The sequence below is a fragment of the Sardina pilchardus genome, chromosome 15 (genome assembly GCF_963854185.1).
Source record: "Sardina pilchardus chromosome 15, fSarPil1.1, whole genome shotgun sequence".
NCBI lineage: Eukaryota > Metazoa > Chordata > Actinopteri > Clupeiformes > Clupeidae > Sardina > Sardina pilchardus.
Window position 1 is genome coordinate 6,775,026 of NC_085008.1, and position 16,190 is coordinate 6,791,215.

The window sequence follows — 16,190 nt, forward strand, 5'->3', positions numbered from 1 at the left end:
AAGGGAAGGTAATGCAAAAGGGGAACACATATTTTCATTGGGTAAGTTTTAACATCATCATGGCCAACGAGTTTAATGGAGGGTGTGGAGTTCACACTGGGCTTCTCCTAAACATGTCCTCGTATCCCCTCGCTCTGTTAACCACGTGCACGTTACCCTTAACAATCAGCCTGGTGACTATGCATGAGGTAAGAATTAAGCCAAGTCATCCACAGCAGCAGCAAACCGCTTTAAAGGTGCTATTTCTCTCAAGAGTCAGAGATGACACTCAATGTCAGTGCCAATGTTTAATTGGAAAATCAGAGGTGAAATGGTCCACAGACCCACCCCGTCATTGGAAACCAGTCAACCACTGGCAGGTTTGGAGAATACAACCACACATTGAGTGTTTATAGGCTATCACTCCATTATCAATACTCTTCCAAAGTGCTGGATAGGGGCCTACCAAAAGAGGAATTATCAAAGTATTGAGTTTATTGACACCACAATATCAATTTGCTCATCCCTTTTATTCCCCTATAGAGGATCTTCATTGCTGCTATTGCCTGGGGGAGATGCTCTAGTGGCCTATAGCTTGCTGCAAAAGGTGATAAACATGTTCTCTCACTTAGTGGTCCTGACTGAAATTAAAAACTGTCAATCTGAATTGTCAATAAGAAAAAGAAAAAACAGTGATAATGTTGCTTAAAGCAGTTTATTTATGACCAACACCCCGATATAGATACAGTAAGTAAGTATAATACACAGGCTTGTATAGAGTAGCTTTGTTTAGTTCAGAACTTATTCTTATTTATTCTTCAGACTTATCTTTAGGTATAAATGTGAATAATGAATAATAATCAATTAAATGAAAATCAAATCAATTCAACAATTTCAATCTCAATGACTATTAAATAGGAAAGGGCTTCTTTTTCAATATCCAAAGATGAATTCTGTGCCATTTCTATCAAAACCATTGTTGGCATGTCTGCAATTCACCTGGATCGAGGGGGGTGAATGGGTAATTTATAGTTTAGTTTAGACTGGACCTCCTAGAAATTGTCAAGTCTTTCTCTTAAAGTCTGAACAATCAGAAAGAATAATTGTGTGAGAGAGTATGCATCAATGAGGAAATGTTAATAATGAGTTGAATAACAGAGACTGCCATCAATCTTCATATTTTTAGTTGGTGATCTTCATTCTTTGGGCAGCTTCAGTTTCAATTTATGCAGACATAGAATCTGAAGCGACGATCCCTATAAAGAAAATACTCTCATTTAATCATCAGTCAATAATTAACAACATGTTTAATCTAAAATGGAACTCTGAAATGCATGCATGCAACATAGGGAAAATGAGAAAGCCTTTTACTCTGCATTGTTGTCGTGGTAGGAAGAGACTCCAGCAAGGAAGCTGCGGCTGTTGGTCGAATACTCGAAGTACTGATCAAACCAGTTCACATACTGGGTCCAGTAGCAGTAACTGTGGCGGTGGCCTGAGGCCGCGCAGCATCTAAACCCAAATCTGTACAAAGACCAAGGGCATAACATTTGCTAAGACATACCACAACAAAAATTAGGTTGGTTTAGAAATGAAAATGTGACGTTTGAGCCCATGAACCAAAATACAAAATATGTCAGTGCATTACCGACGGTCTTCGTAGTTGTCATTGTGGTAACTCTCCATGCCTGCTAGGACATAGTTAGTGGGACAGGTGTAGGCAAAATATCTATCAAGGCTGTTCACCCAACCACTCTGCTGGCAGGTTGGGAAGGAATTGAATGTTCTTTTGCAGCTGATACTGAAACGTCTGTCCTCATAGGCGTCGCTGTGGTAACTGCAAACATTATTGAAAGAAAGTTGAATCCATGAAATGATGATCAGATAGCTGAAGCAATACCAAAGTACAATAGAGCACACAGTTTACCTAGAAATCCTTGATATGCTCTCATAGTATGGGCAGATGAAGTAGACAGAACCGTCGAAGCTGTTGGCCCATCTTTTGTCTCTCTTGCCCTCACCATTGGATCCATCTAAAGTGAAAGAAAGGTCATTTAAGCTCCCCTCCTCATACAGTACATGTTTTTCTATGTATTAAATAGTCTGAGGCAATATTGTACCTGTGTCATTAGTCAAGGCAGGGGCCAGAGGGTCATCAACCATCACACCAGGAACTTCATATGGGCCCTCTGTTTTAGAAGCATACAAGTATATCTCATTTAGGACCTCGGCTACAGTATGTAAAACATAGGATGTGTTGTGAAAAAGGGATGAAACCCCATGATTTGAGTTATGATAGATGGGTACAGTGCAAACATCAAGTGAATAAATTGGTTACTAACCATATTCAGGTCTACTGGCCAGTTTTTCAATAATCTGGTTCATCTTCTCCCTGTCCATGCCTTCATCTGTGCTGGTGGTGGGAGCCAGTGCCTTGGCAGAGGTGGTTACTAAAGGAGACACAAAGCAAAAAGACATAAAGTAGACTTTACAGCAGCTGAAACAACAGATGAAGGTGAAGCACACAGAAATACTATCAAATCATTCTAATTCAAGAAAATACTCTTTTTTAATATGAAAAAGTAGATATATTAGATAATGATGAATGGCATTAATAGTGATGTTAAAATCTAGAATTGATTGAAAACATAGACACACATGCATATGCAGACATACAGTACTGTATACAGTGTCTTAGTGCTGACTGAATAAAATACTGTAAATACTTTGTGTGTAAAGTTAAATAATGACGAAGTAGTATTTTGAAAAGAGTGATTACCTGCCATGCCCATAAGCAGCACAAAGGAGCAGACGATGAAGAACTTCATGATGATGCAGATGCAGTTGACAGACACTTGCCAAGCGATGCAGGAAGTGAATTCACTCAGGTGACTCTTGGACAGGTTGTTGCCACCCAAGTCAACTGATGCTCCTTATATCCATCTGAGGACATAACTTGCCCCACCCCTCACAACAGTGGTCCTCCTACTGAGGGATGGGATTTCCAGGGGGTTGCCAAAAACATGGGAGGGCACAAAATTATTGTCTCAGAAGTAAAGATTTTTTTTAGACTAACCGGTTTAAATACTGGAGTAGCCAGTAGCCCTATATGTAGGCCTACAATTTAGTGTTTTAACTTTCTTCTGAAAGTGGATGCTCAGATCTCTACCTGTGCCTCTTACCCAGGGGGCAAAACCCCCTTTTTTAGGGAAATCAGACATGGGCTGCTGTAAAAGGTTGTCATACAAAAATAAAATCTAGGGTGTCCCAGGATCACAACCTGGGTGGACAACCCGGTCAATAAGCTGCTGTTTGTGTGTTATCACCCTCTTTATGCCCCATTATAAGTCTATGGACAAATATATTATGGGGTGAATAGGGTAAAATTTTTAACAGATAAAGATATTCCCACAAAAAATCCTTAGATGATTACTCAGAAAAGGCAACTAGATGAACTTCAAATAAGAAATCTGTGGGTCTTGATGGGAGGAGGAACGGCAATAGTTTTGAACACATTTTTAGCTGAAAAACACTGAATGTTAATTATTAATAACGATCTTCATCTTTCTTGAATACAGGTGCTGGTCATATAATTATAATACCATGAAAAAGTTGATTTATTTCAGGAATTCCATTCCAAAAGTGAAACTTGTATAATGTATACATTCATGACACACAGTAATACACAGACTGATATTTCAAGTGTTTGTTGCTTTTATCATTTTGATGATTGTAAATGACAACTACTGAAAACCCCAAACTCAGTATCTCAGAAAATTCGAAAATTGTGAAAAGATTCAATATCGAAGACACCCGGTGCCGTCTCCGTTTTTCTCAGTTACTGAAACAATATGTGTTTGGTCATAGACAACGAGGTAGCTTAATATTTTTAACTAATAGTATCAATAGTATCAAACTTTCCTAGTTTGTTACTTACATTGACACAAGCAACTTTTGCATGGCAAGTTTTCTGAAATATTACAGTTGTATGGAAATGAGTCATTATACTGCATATCGCTTTGGACAAAGGTGTCTGCCAGATAGCCATAACCATAACCATATATATGCACTAATTTGCGTACATTTAAAAAAAAAAAAAAAAATCTAAACACTGGATGAACACAACATCAAAATTAATGTTTCATTTTGTTGACATTAGATACAAACATTACAAGGATAATTTTGAATGTCTCTTGATTGAATCAAAAAGGCTGTCAGTAGTCTTAAAATATCGCCTCTGTGGACAACACCAGGATGGATAGCTGCTTCTTCGGGCCTCACTCCACAAAGCATGAGCATCCATACCTGGCCTTTCTGGAGTTCACTCACAACACACTTTGATGTCGCCACCACACGATTAAAAGTTCCTAAAAACGTGTTCTGAATGGCTGAATTGCAGGAGGGTGGTATGTATACAAGCTGGAGGGTGTAATCAATTAACTCATTGACTAACTGACCAAGAGCTTGGCCGTTTGAAGTTCCAAAACTCAATTCAGTGAGTTTTCGAGTTTAAATAAATCAAATCAAATCAAACCAAATCTCAAAACCCATAACCTGGAAACTGGCATGGGAAATCATTTTTGTCTCCACTCTGATTTCCCTACCGCTCTGGCTCTGGGGAAAACCCTATCTCTGCTTGTGCATTCCATAAGGCTAATGCGCTTGGTTTCCGCATGTAGATAATTTGTTGCCAACCTCAACAGCCAAAAAAAACCAAGCCCGTGGTAAATTCCTGGTGGGTGGGGGGGGCAGCCATGGCTTACTGGCTAGGGCTTTGGGCTTGTAACCCAGAGGTTGCTGGTTCGATCCCTTACTAGTGGGGAAATTGTGGGTGAGGGAGTAGTTTATAATGTCTAATAGCTTTCCTAACTTTCATAATAGTGCGTGCAACTTTACCAAACAGTGTAGAAGTAGCCGGAAATGTTATTAAAGTGTTTGTAAAGCATTGCCAGCTGCAGCAGCGACATTTCCGGAAAGGTACTGACTCGATTAAATTCATTCTGGACTCTCTATCCGACCACATAAAGACATGGGGATACTTCGGTTTGGCTTTAGGGACCCTCTACTCACTACCACGTAAGTGTAGTGTTGTTTGGCAGAGTAGAAGAGGTATAAAAATAGCGTTTTGTAGCGGCGAAAGGACATGCCCGGTTCACTTCCAGGCTAACGAGTTTTGGCTTAAAACGGTGAACTCAAACTTTCTCAAAATACATCCGAACTGTACTCCCAATAGTCCGAAAAATTGATCTAAAGTGCATTTCACTCCGGATTATCCCTTTAAAGTAGAAATCCAGGGTGTTGTCACACAGATCTCCATTTCTCGATGTCACTGAATAATGTTGGTACAAAACAAAATGCAAAAAAATCTTGAGTTGCTACAACCAGCATAATGCAGCCAGGCAGCTCCAGCCCTACACCCTGTGGGCATGACAAGCCTACATGGGGCTACAGCCCTACACTCTGTGGGCATGACAAGCCTACATGGAGCTACAGCCCTACACTCTGTGGGCATGACAAGCCTACATGGGGACTCACATACGCTTGTGGAATTCTGCGTTCAATTTACATTAGGGCATTTTTGCGAATAATTGTTTCAAAAAAGTTTAAATTGATCAAGATTCCACTGATAAAAGCTAGCCTGGGTGTTCCCATCCTGCCTTGCACGGTGATTTGATTACATTTTTGCCTGAGATAGGGACAAATCACAGAACGGAGGGAAAGCAAGACGATGATGAACTATGCACAGATGCATTTGATAGACATCCGTGGCACCCAATGGTGAAGTCTGCACCAACTCAAGGGAAGGGCTCGGTAAGTGTGTACTCAAGCCCTCATTCCGTTTGAAATTCGACATTGGGACAGCCCTAAGCCCTTACGAATTTCGCGAGAACACGCACCAAAGTCTTTGAGTCTGAGTCCAGGCTTTGGGATTGGGCCATAACCTCCCATCAGAGTAGGAGCAAGCTTGCATTTCCTCAACAGTTTCAGTTCCTTGTTTTTACATCATATAGTGCCAATAAAAAGCATTAACCCCCTTGGATATTTGCCGCTTGTACTACTTTTATACATGGTATCTCGATCAATTTAATTTGCCCTTTCAGCCACAGATTTGCTATAGGATTGGATCGAGGTCTCCACTTTGACTTACCGACTACAGAACATTTACCTTGTTGTCTTTAAACCATTTCTGTGTGGTTTTCTCTGTGTGCTTTGGCTCATTGTCTTGCTGCAAAGTAGGTTAAATCTTCTCCGAAGTCGTACTTCTTTTGCAGACTGTTTCAGATTGTCCTCACAGATTTCCATATATTTAGCTGAATTCATTTTACCTTTACTTATACAAGCCTTCCAGGGCCTGCTGTCGAAAACCATCCTAGCAGCAGAATGCTGCCACCAACATGCATCAATAGGGCTGGTGCATTTATGGTGATATGCAGTGATTGGTGTCTGCCGAACATAGCATCTAGTCTGGTGGCCAAAAGGCTTCATTTTGGTCCCATCATACCAAAGAACCTTCTTCCATTTGATCAAAATCTCTCCCATTAGGTAAACTTTCTTAAAGATTTAATATAAACTTTGCCACTCGCATTGCTATTCAAGCTATGATATAAACAAAACCCGCTGTAAAAGCCTTCAGAATAGACAAAGTCCTTTTAGGCAAGGCCCTCCACATACCGCAAGGCATTCTGGGCACTTGGACACCAACCTCGCTCCAACTGTGAGATCATAACACATGATTGGCACGATGTATTCACAACATACCACATAATTGGCGCAATGTATTCACATGTCAACTTTTGATGGCGGAAGGGAGTTCACTCACAGGATCTAGTGCTCTGGGGAAAACCCCCTCTCTACTTCTGGATTCCATAAGGTTTGTTTCCGCATATACAGCTGAAGAGGTCGTTGTTGCCTACCTCTCCAGCCAAACAGGTTCAACAGTAGACCTACCTCCTATTACTCCCCGAGAGGGCTTATGCAGTGCTTAATGTTTCAGACGCGGGCCTTGCCATTTACAATTTCAAAACATATACAGTATATGACTGCTTCAGAAATGTTTGCTAAGTTCAAGCAGAGACATATTCCTTTCTTTAAGCCACGTTCATGCATGTGGGCAGTCATGCCAAGCTCTCACCCCAAACCTGCCTCAGGTGTTGTCCTGACGGCCTTTTCGTGATTTCGGCATTTTCTGAGCTCTTTGATGGATGCAACAGCTTTACAGTCACTTATTCCATGCAAGGTGGACCCAGTTGGGCAGCCCTCTACTGTAACTGTCCGCCAGTACCAGGCAAAGGTCAAAGGTCGTCTAAGTGGACTGTGGCCCCCCAGCCTCAGCCCCTGTCTCCGTCCCCAGTGTCAGCCCTTAGAGGTTGGACACGCAGCAACATGCTCTGTCTACCCCAGTTTTGCCTCAGTTGACCCCACATTCAGCTCACACAGCCCATCTGACTATTTCTTGCATTTGCCTGCAGTCCATAATGCTCTGGCAAGCACACACATTGGCACACCCCCACACCTCGCTTTTTACCTCAGCAACTGGTGAACATGCACAATCATAGGAACTCCAAATGACTGCAAAAGACTACAGTTCATTCACACCTTCCACAATAATTTTACGCATGGTGGTGCCTCCTCATTGCGCTCCTATTCTAAGACAGGAAATCATGCAACACACCACAATGAAACATGCCATGCACCCAATTCTTGTACGTGACAGATTGAGCGTTTAACAGCAGATACTTTATTGTCACAGATGTATGGTGGCATCAAAGATTGCCAGCAAGTAACATCCAGCATCCAAATCCTTTTAGAATCAGTCATTGAGCTGTATGACTTATATCCAAAAGGCAGGACCAGCTGTGGCTACACATTTTTGTACAGAAAAGATGTTTTTCTGTTTCAGTCGAGCAGAGGGCCATGCACTGTCAAAGCACACTGATCGCCTCAGCATAAAAGGCTTCTGACTATAGGCCCCATCACTTAAGGGCTGTGTTGCAACATCTTGGAAGAGCATCTATTGAACATAAACTATATTGCCAATTTAAGTATTCTCTCACCTGCCTCGACTCACATATGAACTTCAGTGATCCCATCCTTAATCCATAGGATTTAATATGATGTCGGTCCACTCTTTGCAGCATTATCATCAAGGCAGGTGAGCGAATACTTTTGGCAATATAGTGTACGCAAGCTGGGCTTTGTGCGATACCATAATTGGCCACATTATAGCTTGCATTGATAGCCTGATCTGTGCTTTCAACGTCACACACGTATCTTTCACCCAGCATGTGTGTCTTGTCTCAGTCTCTAATGTCAAGTGTGAGAGCCTGTCAGCTCACACTGACCTCTCTCTGTGTTGTCGGCCTCACACCAGCACCTGCATAGCATGTTGCTGCAGTTACGTCACACATGCCTAAGACAAACTTAAATTGATCAAGATATTAAAAGCAGTAACAGAGGAAATATCCAAGTGGTGAATACTTTTTTGACACTGTTTATGGTGTGTTTACATCTACCGGTATGTTTCAAAGTGGCCCATGTGTTTACAGTATAGTTCACTAATTTGCTTAACACTTAGACAATCCACACATGCACAAAAGTGTTTGGTCACTGAAATGAAAGAAAAGATACAGACGGCATCATGGATGCATTTTATGAGCCACTGGGCCGCTGGACACAGACATGAAAGAAATGAGTAATTCAAAAACGGTATGAGGGTCCAGGGGCATGCCCCTTAAATGACGACTTCTTGTGAGTTTTGTGGATATACATGGATAGATCGAGACTTACAAATATGACATACTGTATGACATAACCATCATCAACTGTATGACATCTAGCTGTGAAAAAGATGGCAACTACGAAGCGTGATAATCACAAATATTATCACACCTGTGTAGACTGAGGGGCCCCATTCAGATATCAGGGGTGAATACAGTAGCACTGCAAATCAAAGAAATAATACAAACTTGATCCATTCTACCAGTTGTGCATGTGAAAATTATGTGTAACATACTGTACATGGGAAAAGGTTTAAGATTGTGGCCAGTTTTAATCATGGGCAAGTTGAAAATGACATATGAATGAGGCTTGAGACCAGTCTAATACAAGCAAAACATAAAAATTGGGTCACATTTAACTTACGGTATGAAAGTGGTCAGACAGATATGTGAAACATGCTGCAGGTTCAGATCTGACTGACATCTGACTGACTTTGTTATTTGTACTGAGATGTGAAATAACAGGGCCACAACACAGAGTTCTTTCATAAGATGCTGTCAAGGAAGACACTCCATCATAGTGCACAAGCTTGCTTTGTCTCAACTGTTTTACAGTATTTCCTTGTTTTATTTCCTTGTCCCTTGCATGTAAATTAAATTTTTTTGTAGTTAATGTAATTCAATCCACAACGTTTGTTTCCTGTCCATCTATCCACCGGATTGACAGGACTTTTTTTTTTTTTTTTAAGACAAATCACATTTCAGGTACAACTCTGTATGTCCAGACCTACAGTATAATAAAGCTTTTAAAACTATTTGACCCGTTTCCATCTGTGGAGATAATGCACTCCTAATTTAGGAATGCATTTAGATCAGTGGTTCTTAACCCACAATTTCCCATGTCATAACCCATCTATTTTTTAGCTTTTAAGCCAATAGATATATTGAGCTACATGTACTGTATAGTAAGACACAAAGTGCCTGTAGACCTACTTGTTTGGAACGTGGATGTTTGCCATTGCATTTGAAGAGTTTGGTTCCAAAACGCTATATCCACCATTTAAAGTAATTATCATAATATTTTTTTTACAATTTGTTTTCCCAGTAATTTCAGTAGAAATGTTTTTGGATATTGTTATTTGATTTATCTTTACTCAATTAAAACAACACAACTGCAATTTGATTGATATTTCCTGGAATACACAATTAAGTATAATGACTTTTTAATGTTTTTAAAAATGGATAGTGTTTTGGAATCAAATTTTTAATTTGTTCAACTCCTGATGATGTCTTTCTTGACAGGTTTGACTTTGACAGGTTGCCTTGTTCTCATGTGGCATTTTAGTTGTGATGTTTCATGCTCTCGAGTGCCAGCAATTCACTGCACATAACACACTGGAGTTTCTCTCATTTTGTCCTCAATTTAAATTAATCCACATTATACTTCAAATATTCAGGGTCCCAGCCTTGTGTTTAGCGCTAACATGATGTCTAACCTGACTTGTCACATGAACATTGTTATAATGACTGACATTGGCTGCAAATCAAATCTGTTATCAAGGTCCAATATTAGATCTGATAAGGTAGCATTTTAGCCACCAGTTAAGAAACACTGACTTAGAAAACAGACCAAGAAACACCTACCAGGGGGCACTGTGGCACAACAGCGCTCATACTGTACCACAAAGGGTCTGAGTGGCCACAGGGATCCGGGTTATCCACTTACTTCCTGTCTCAGCCTTCACTGCTATACAATAAAGGCAAAAAAGACACCAAAATTACATACATTTTAAAAAAAAAACTGAGACAACTGAGATTCTTTGATGTTTGCATGCAAGATGTTGAAGGTGTTCTATCAGTGCTATCTCTAGTGTGGTCTTTTCCAAGACTGCTGTGTTGAAATGTTTCACTTTTTTTCTTTCTTAGATGTAAAAGTCATTGAGGAGAAATAGACAGTATATTCCAATAATTTCAATTTAATGTCGCTTATAGAGCGCCAATACATTACACATGTCTCAAGGCGCTTTACAGAGTGTTAGACATTCAAAGAGAGCCCATGAGTAACAGGGGCAAGGAAAAACTCCCTAGAATTGGAGATACATATAGGAAGAAACCTCAGACAGACCCACGACTCAAGGGCCCAACCCATCTGCCTTGGGTCAGTTACAGTACAGTCATTTGTAGTTTGAAAGTTACAATGACAATGAAAGTTCAAATAGTCCAGTGTAGGGAATAAATTGTCCATTAGTAATCCATTAGTTATTTCTGAAGGTGATGGGTCGCTGGGATCCGAGGGCCAAAGATTCGGGCAGGGAACCACAGCAGGCGATGTTAGGGCAGTCATAGGGATGGCGAAGGCAATGGCGATGGTAGGGCAGTCAGAGGGATGTGACTTCAGGTGTGATGAGGGACAGGCACAGAGATGGTTGATGGCTGGTGATGGTTTACCTCACAGGTGAGGTATAGGGGAAAGGGAAGAGAAATAGAGTGTGTTAGTATTACTGTAAGTCATATTAAGTATTAATAAGTATATCAATGGTGATATAAATGGTTATACTATAGAGGGTTTACAAAACGCTTTTACACACCTCTTTTGTGGGGACAGGTGCGTAGGAATAGGTTACCCAGTTAAACCCGAAGAGGCATCCCGCACATCGTCCACCACGCATGCAAACATCCACCCACCCACCACGCACGCAACATCCACCCACCCACAATGCCCCCCCCAATGCCCCCCCCCCCAGGCGAACCCACACACCACCTCTGAACCGCGCGTCGGAGCAGCATGGCTGAGCATGGCCAGCCAGAGTCCGCCCACAGGCGGCGCCACCCATCCGCAGACACCCCCCACCACCATCCGCGAGCAGAGAGAACGGGGCCCGCGCCAGCCCCACCCCAACCACAACACCACGCGAACACACACCACGGCCCGACCAGGACACACAGTCTGATCCGCCCCGCCGCCCAGGCCCTCCGGAAGCAGCGCCCCCAGAGCAAAAGTCCAGAATGCTTCATGTCTTTGGACGTGTCATCCTGTCATCCTGTTGACAGGGTCGGGAGGCGTAGGGAGGCGATGTAGTGTAATTAAAAACGTTAAAATCATTGGACATTGGTGTAATGTAATTAAAATCGTTAAAACCATTGGACTTCCACTCTAGAGACACCACCCTAAGAAGGCCCGGACCGCGAGCCCAATCCAAATACAATGCCGCAACAGCCCTCCCCTCCGCCATCCACTCCCAGCATTCCCACCTCCCCCGTCCCCCCCATCCCACTAATGTGGTTATTGAAACCAGATAATACACCTGAGGTTACCTGCGAGGTGTCTGCAGCCAATTTATGTTATTTTATCAAGTGAACTTCCCAAAACTGTCCACAAAGCACTGCTTCCTGGCAATTTGTTACATTGGAAATTGGTAACATTTCAAAATGTTAGATGTTTGACGAACCGATGAGTATATTCTAAGAAAACTCCCCCTCATCCATTAAATGAGAAATGTGTTGAAGAGCACCATCAGTGGTACAGTAGGTTGACCTCCCTGAACTTTTAAACTGAGAGACTGAAAGGCTTTGACATTCTGATTTAGGCCATTTTAAAGTTGATAACACTCATCCAATGTATTTCTGGCACTCCAATGGCAAAGATTGCCCAATGCTTTCTGTCATTACATTATATTTAGCAGGTACTTTTTAAATCCAAAGTGACTTATGTCAACTATATTACAATTACCCAGAGCAACGTGGGGGTGCTTTGAGGCTACTTTCTGACCATTGGGTAAGCTTTCAGGCTACTGCACACTAACCCAGCTCCTGAACCACTACACTACCACCGTAGGCTTGCACACCGCATCTTGAAGCTCAAATGGTGGATCATTACTAGAGGCACAGGTAGAGATCTGAGCATCCACTTTCAGAAGAAGTTAAAACACTAAATTGTAGGCCTAAATCTAGGGCTACTGGCTACTCCAGTATTTAAACCGGTTAGTCTAAAAAAATTCTTTAATTCTGAGAGACAATAATTTTGTGCCCTCCCATATTTTTGGCAACCCCCTGGAAATCCCATCCCCCAGTAGGAGGACCACTGCTGTGAGGGGTGGGGCAAGTTATGTCCTCAGATGGATATAAGGAGCATCAGTTGACTTGGGTGGCAACAACCTGTCCAAGAGTCACCTACTGAGTGAATTCACTTCCTGCATCGCTTGGCAAGTGTCTGTCAACTGCATCTGCATCATCATGAAGTTCTTCATCGTCTGCTCCTTTGTGCTGCTTATGGGCATGGCAGGTAATCACTCTTTTCAAAATACTACTTCATCATTATTTAACTTTACACACAAAGTATTTACAGTATTTTATTCAGTCAGCACTAAGACACTGTATACAGTACTGTATGTCTGCATATGCATGTGTGTCTATGTTTTTAATCAATTTTAGATTTTAACATCACTCTTACTGTCATTCATCATATCTAATATATCTACTTTTTAAATCTATTTTTTTTCATATTAAAAAAGAGTATTTTCTTGAATTAGAATGATTTGATAGTATTTCTGTGTGCTTCACCTTCATCTGTTATTTCAGCTTCTGTAAAGTCTACTTTATATTTTTGCTTTGTGTCTCCTTTAGTAACCACCTCTGCCAAGGCACTGGCTCCCACCACCAGCACAGATGAAGGCATGGACAGGGAGAAGATGAACCAGATTATTGAAAAACTGGCCAGTAGACCTGAATATGGTTAGTAACCAATTTATTCAGTGATGTTTGCACTGTACCCATCTATCATCACTGAAATCATGGGGTTTTATCCCTTTTTCGCAACACATTCTATGCAAATATGGTATGGTTTGACATAGCCAAGGTCCTAAATGAGATACTTGTATGCTTCTTAAACAGAGGGCCCATATGAAGTTCCTGGTGTGATGGCTGATGACCCTCTGGCCCCTGCCTTGACTAATGACACAGGTACAATATCCGGAAAGTAACGGACTTCTATGAACATTGCCTCAGACTATTTAATACATAGAAAAACATGTACTGTAGAGGAGGGGAGCTTAGATGACCTTTCTTTCACTTTAGATGGATCCAATGGTGAGGGCAAGAGAGACAAAAGATGGGCCAACAGCTTCGACGGTTCTGTCTACTTCATCTGCCCATACTATGAGAGCATATCAAGGATTTCTAGGTAAACTGCGTGCTTTATTGTACTTTGGTATTGCTTCAGCTATCTGATCACCATTTCATGGATTCAACTTTCTTTCAATAATGTTTGCAGTTACCACAGCGACGCCTATGAGGACAGACGTTTCAGTATCAGCTGCAAAAGAACATTCAATTCCTTCCCAACCTGCCAGCAGAGTGGTTGGGTGAACAGCCTTGATAGATATTTTGCCTACACCTGTCCCACTAACTATGTCCTAGCAGGCATGGAGAGTTACCACAATGACAACTACGAAGACCGTCGGTAATACACTGACATTTTTCGTATTTTGGTAGCTAAAGGGTTCATGGGCTCAAACGTCACATTTTCATTTCTAAACCAACCTAATTTTTGTAGTGGTATGTCTTAGCAAATGTTATGCCCTTGGTCTTTGTACAGATTTGGGTTTAGATGCTGCGCGGCCTCAGGCCACCGCCACAGTTACTGCTACTGGACCGAGTATGTGAACTGGTTTGATCAGTACTTCGAGTACTCGACCAACAGCCGCAGCTTCCTTGCTGGAGTCTCTTCCTACCATGACAACAATGCAGAGTAAAAGGCTTTCTCATTTTCCTTATGTTGCATGCATGCATTTCAGAGTTCCATTTTAGATTAAACATGTTGTTAATTATTGACTGATGATTAAATGAGAGTATTTTAATTCAGTGATTTCCATGGTTGGATTGTTGATTAGTCCAATCTACTGGAGTATTCTCTGTATAAGGCTTTATTGGTGAAAACTGAGCATAAAAACAAGGTCAAATTTTTCTTTTCTTTATAGGGATCGTCGCTTCAGATTCTATGTCTGCATAAATTGAGACTGAAGCTGCCCAAAGAATGAAGATCACCAACTAAAAACATGAAGATTGATGGCAGTCTCTGTTATTCAACTCATTATTAACATTTTCTCATTGATGCATACTTTCTTTCACAATTATTCTTTCTGATTGTTTAGACTGTTTAGAGAAAGACTTGACAATTGCTAGGAGGTCCAGTGTTTGAAAGCTAAACTAAACTATAAATTATCCATTCACCCCCCTCCAGGTGAATTGCAGACATGCCAACAATGGTTTTGATAGAAATGGCATAGAATCCATCTTTTGGATATTGATTCAAATTGAAAAAGAAGCCCTTTCCTATTTAATAGTCATGAGATTGAAATTGTTGAATTGATTTGATTTTAATTTAATTGATCATTATTCATTATTCACATTTATACCTAAAGATAAGTCTGAAGAATAAATAAGAATAAGTTCTGAACTGAACAAAGCTACTCTATACAAGCCTATATGTATTACTTACTTACTTACTGTATCTATATCGGGGTGTTGGTCATAAATAAACTGCTTTAAGCAACATTATCACTGTTTTTTCTATTTCTTATTGACAATTCAGATTGACAGTTTTTAATTTCAGTCAGGACCAAGTGAGAGAACATGTTTATCACCTTTTGCAGTAAGCTATAGGCCACTAGAGCATCTCCCCCAGGCAATAGCAGCAATGAAGATCCTCTATAGGGGAATAAAAGGGATGAGCAAATTGATATTGTGGTGTCAATAAACTCAATATTTGATAATTACTCTTTTGGTAGGCCCCTATCCAGCACTTTGGAAGAGTATTGATAATGGAGTGATAGCCTATAAACACTCAATGTGTGGTTGTATTCTCCAAACCTGCCAGTGGTTGACTGGTTTCCAATGACGGGGTGGGTCTGTGGACCATTTCACCTCTGGTTTTCCAATTAAACATTGGCACTGACATTGGTCGGGTTTCCCAGATTCGTTAAGAAGCTCTTAAGTGCTAAGAACTTCTTAGGAGCGTTGTTAGAACGTTCTGATAGCGCTCCTAAGAAGTTCTTAGCACTGAAGAGCTTCTTAACAAATCTGGGAAACCCGGCCGTTTGAGTGTCATCTCTGAGAGAAATGAGAGAAAAAGTGCCTTTAAAGCGGTTTGCTGCTACTGTGGATGACTTGGCTTAATTCTTACCTCATGCATAGTCACCAGGCTGATTGTTAAGGGTGACGTGCACGTGATTAACAGAGCGAGGAGCAGGGGCGGAGTGGGACACAAAAATCCACCAGGAATATTCTGACCACATAATTATTATTATTATTATCATCATCATCATCATTATTTGCTTCGCGTAAACACATGTTCCTTTGAAGCAGAGACAAGGAAAATGTTGAATGATTTAGATAAACCTCATTTATCACATATAATTTTTCCACAAATATTTTTATGACTTAAGATTAATTATAAAATATTTTTTTGCACCCCACAGTATTGCAGCAATTTGCTAG

The 16,190-nt window shown here is 41.0% G+C and overlaps 2 protein-coding genes across 2 annotated transcripts; one reads left to right on the forward strand and one right to left on the reverse strand.

Annotated features, from left to right (window-relative positions):
• Positions 1-729: 729 nt before the first annotated feature.
• Positions 730-2,872, reverse strand: LOC134102700 (hemagglutinin/amebocyte aggregation factor-like). Its single transcript, XM_062556892.1, has 7 exons — positions 2,759-2,872; positions 2,322-2,429; positions 2,100-2,168; positions 1,907-2,012; positions 1,628-1,816; positions 1,351-1,503; positions 730-1,235 (listed from the first exon to the last, which is right to left on the reverse strand). The coding sequence occupies exons 1-7, from the start codon at positions 2,805-2,807 to the stop codon at positions 1,199-1,201; spliced, it is 711 nt and encodes a 236-aa protein (XP_062412876.1). The 5' UTR covers positions 2,808-2,872; the 3' UTR covers positions 730-1,198.
• Positions 2,873-12,861: 9,989 nt separating this feature from the next.
• LOC134102784 (hemagglutinin/amebocyte aggregation factor-like) lies at positions 12,862-15,210 on the forward strand. The gene is made up of 7 exons (XM_062557020.1): positions 12,862-12,978; positions 13,320-13,427; positions 13,587-13,655; positions 13,770-13,875; positions 13,966-14,154; positions 14,290-14,442; positions 14,672-15,210. The coding sequence occupies exons 1-7, from the start codon at positions 12,930-12,932 to the stop codon at positions 14,706-14,708; spliced, it is 711 nt and encodes a 236-aa protein (XP_062413004.1). The 5' UTR covers positions 12,862-12,929; the 3' UTR covers positions 14,709-15,210.
• The last annotated feature ends 980 nt before the right edge of the window (positions 15,211-16,190 follow it).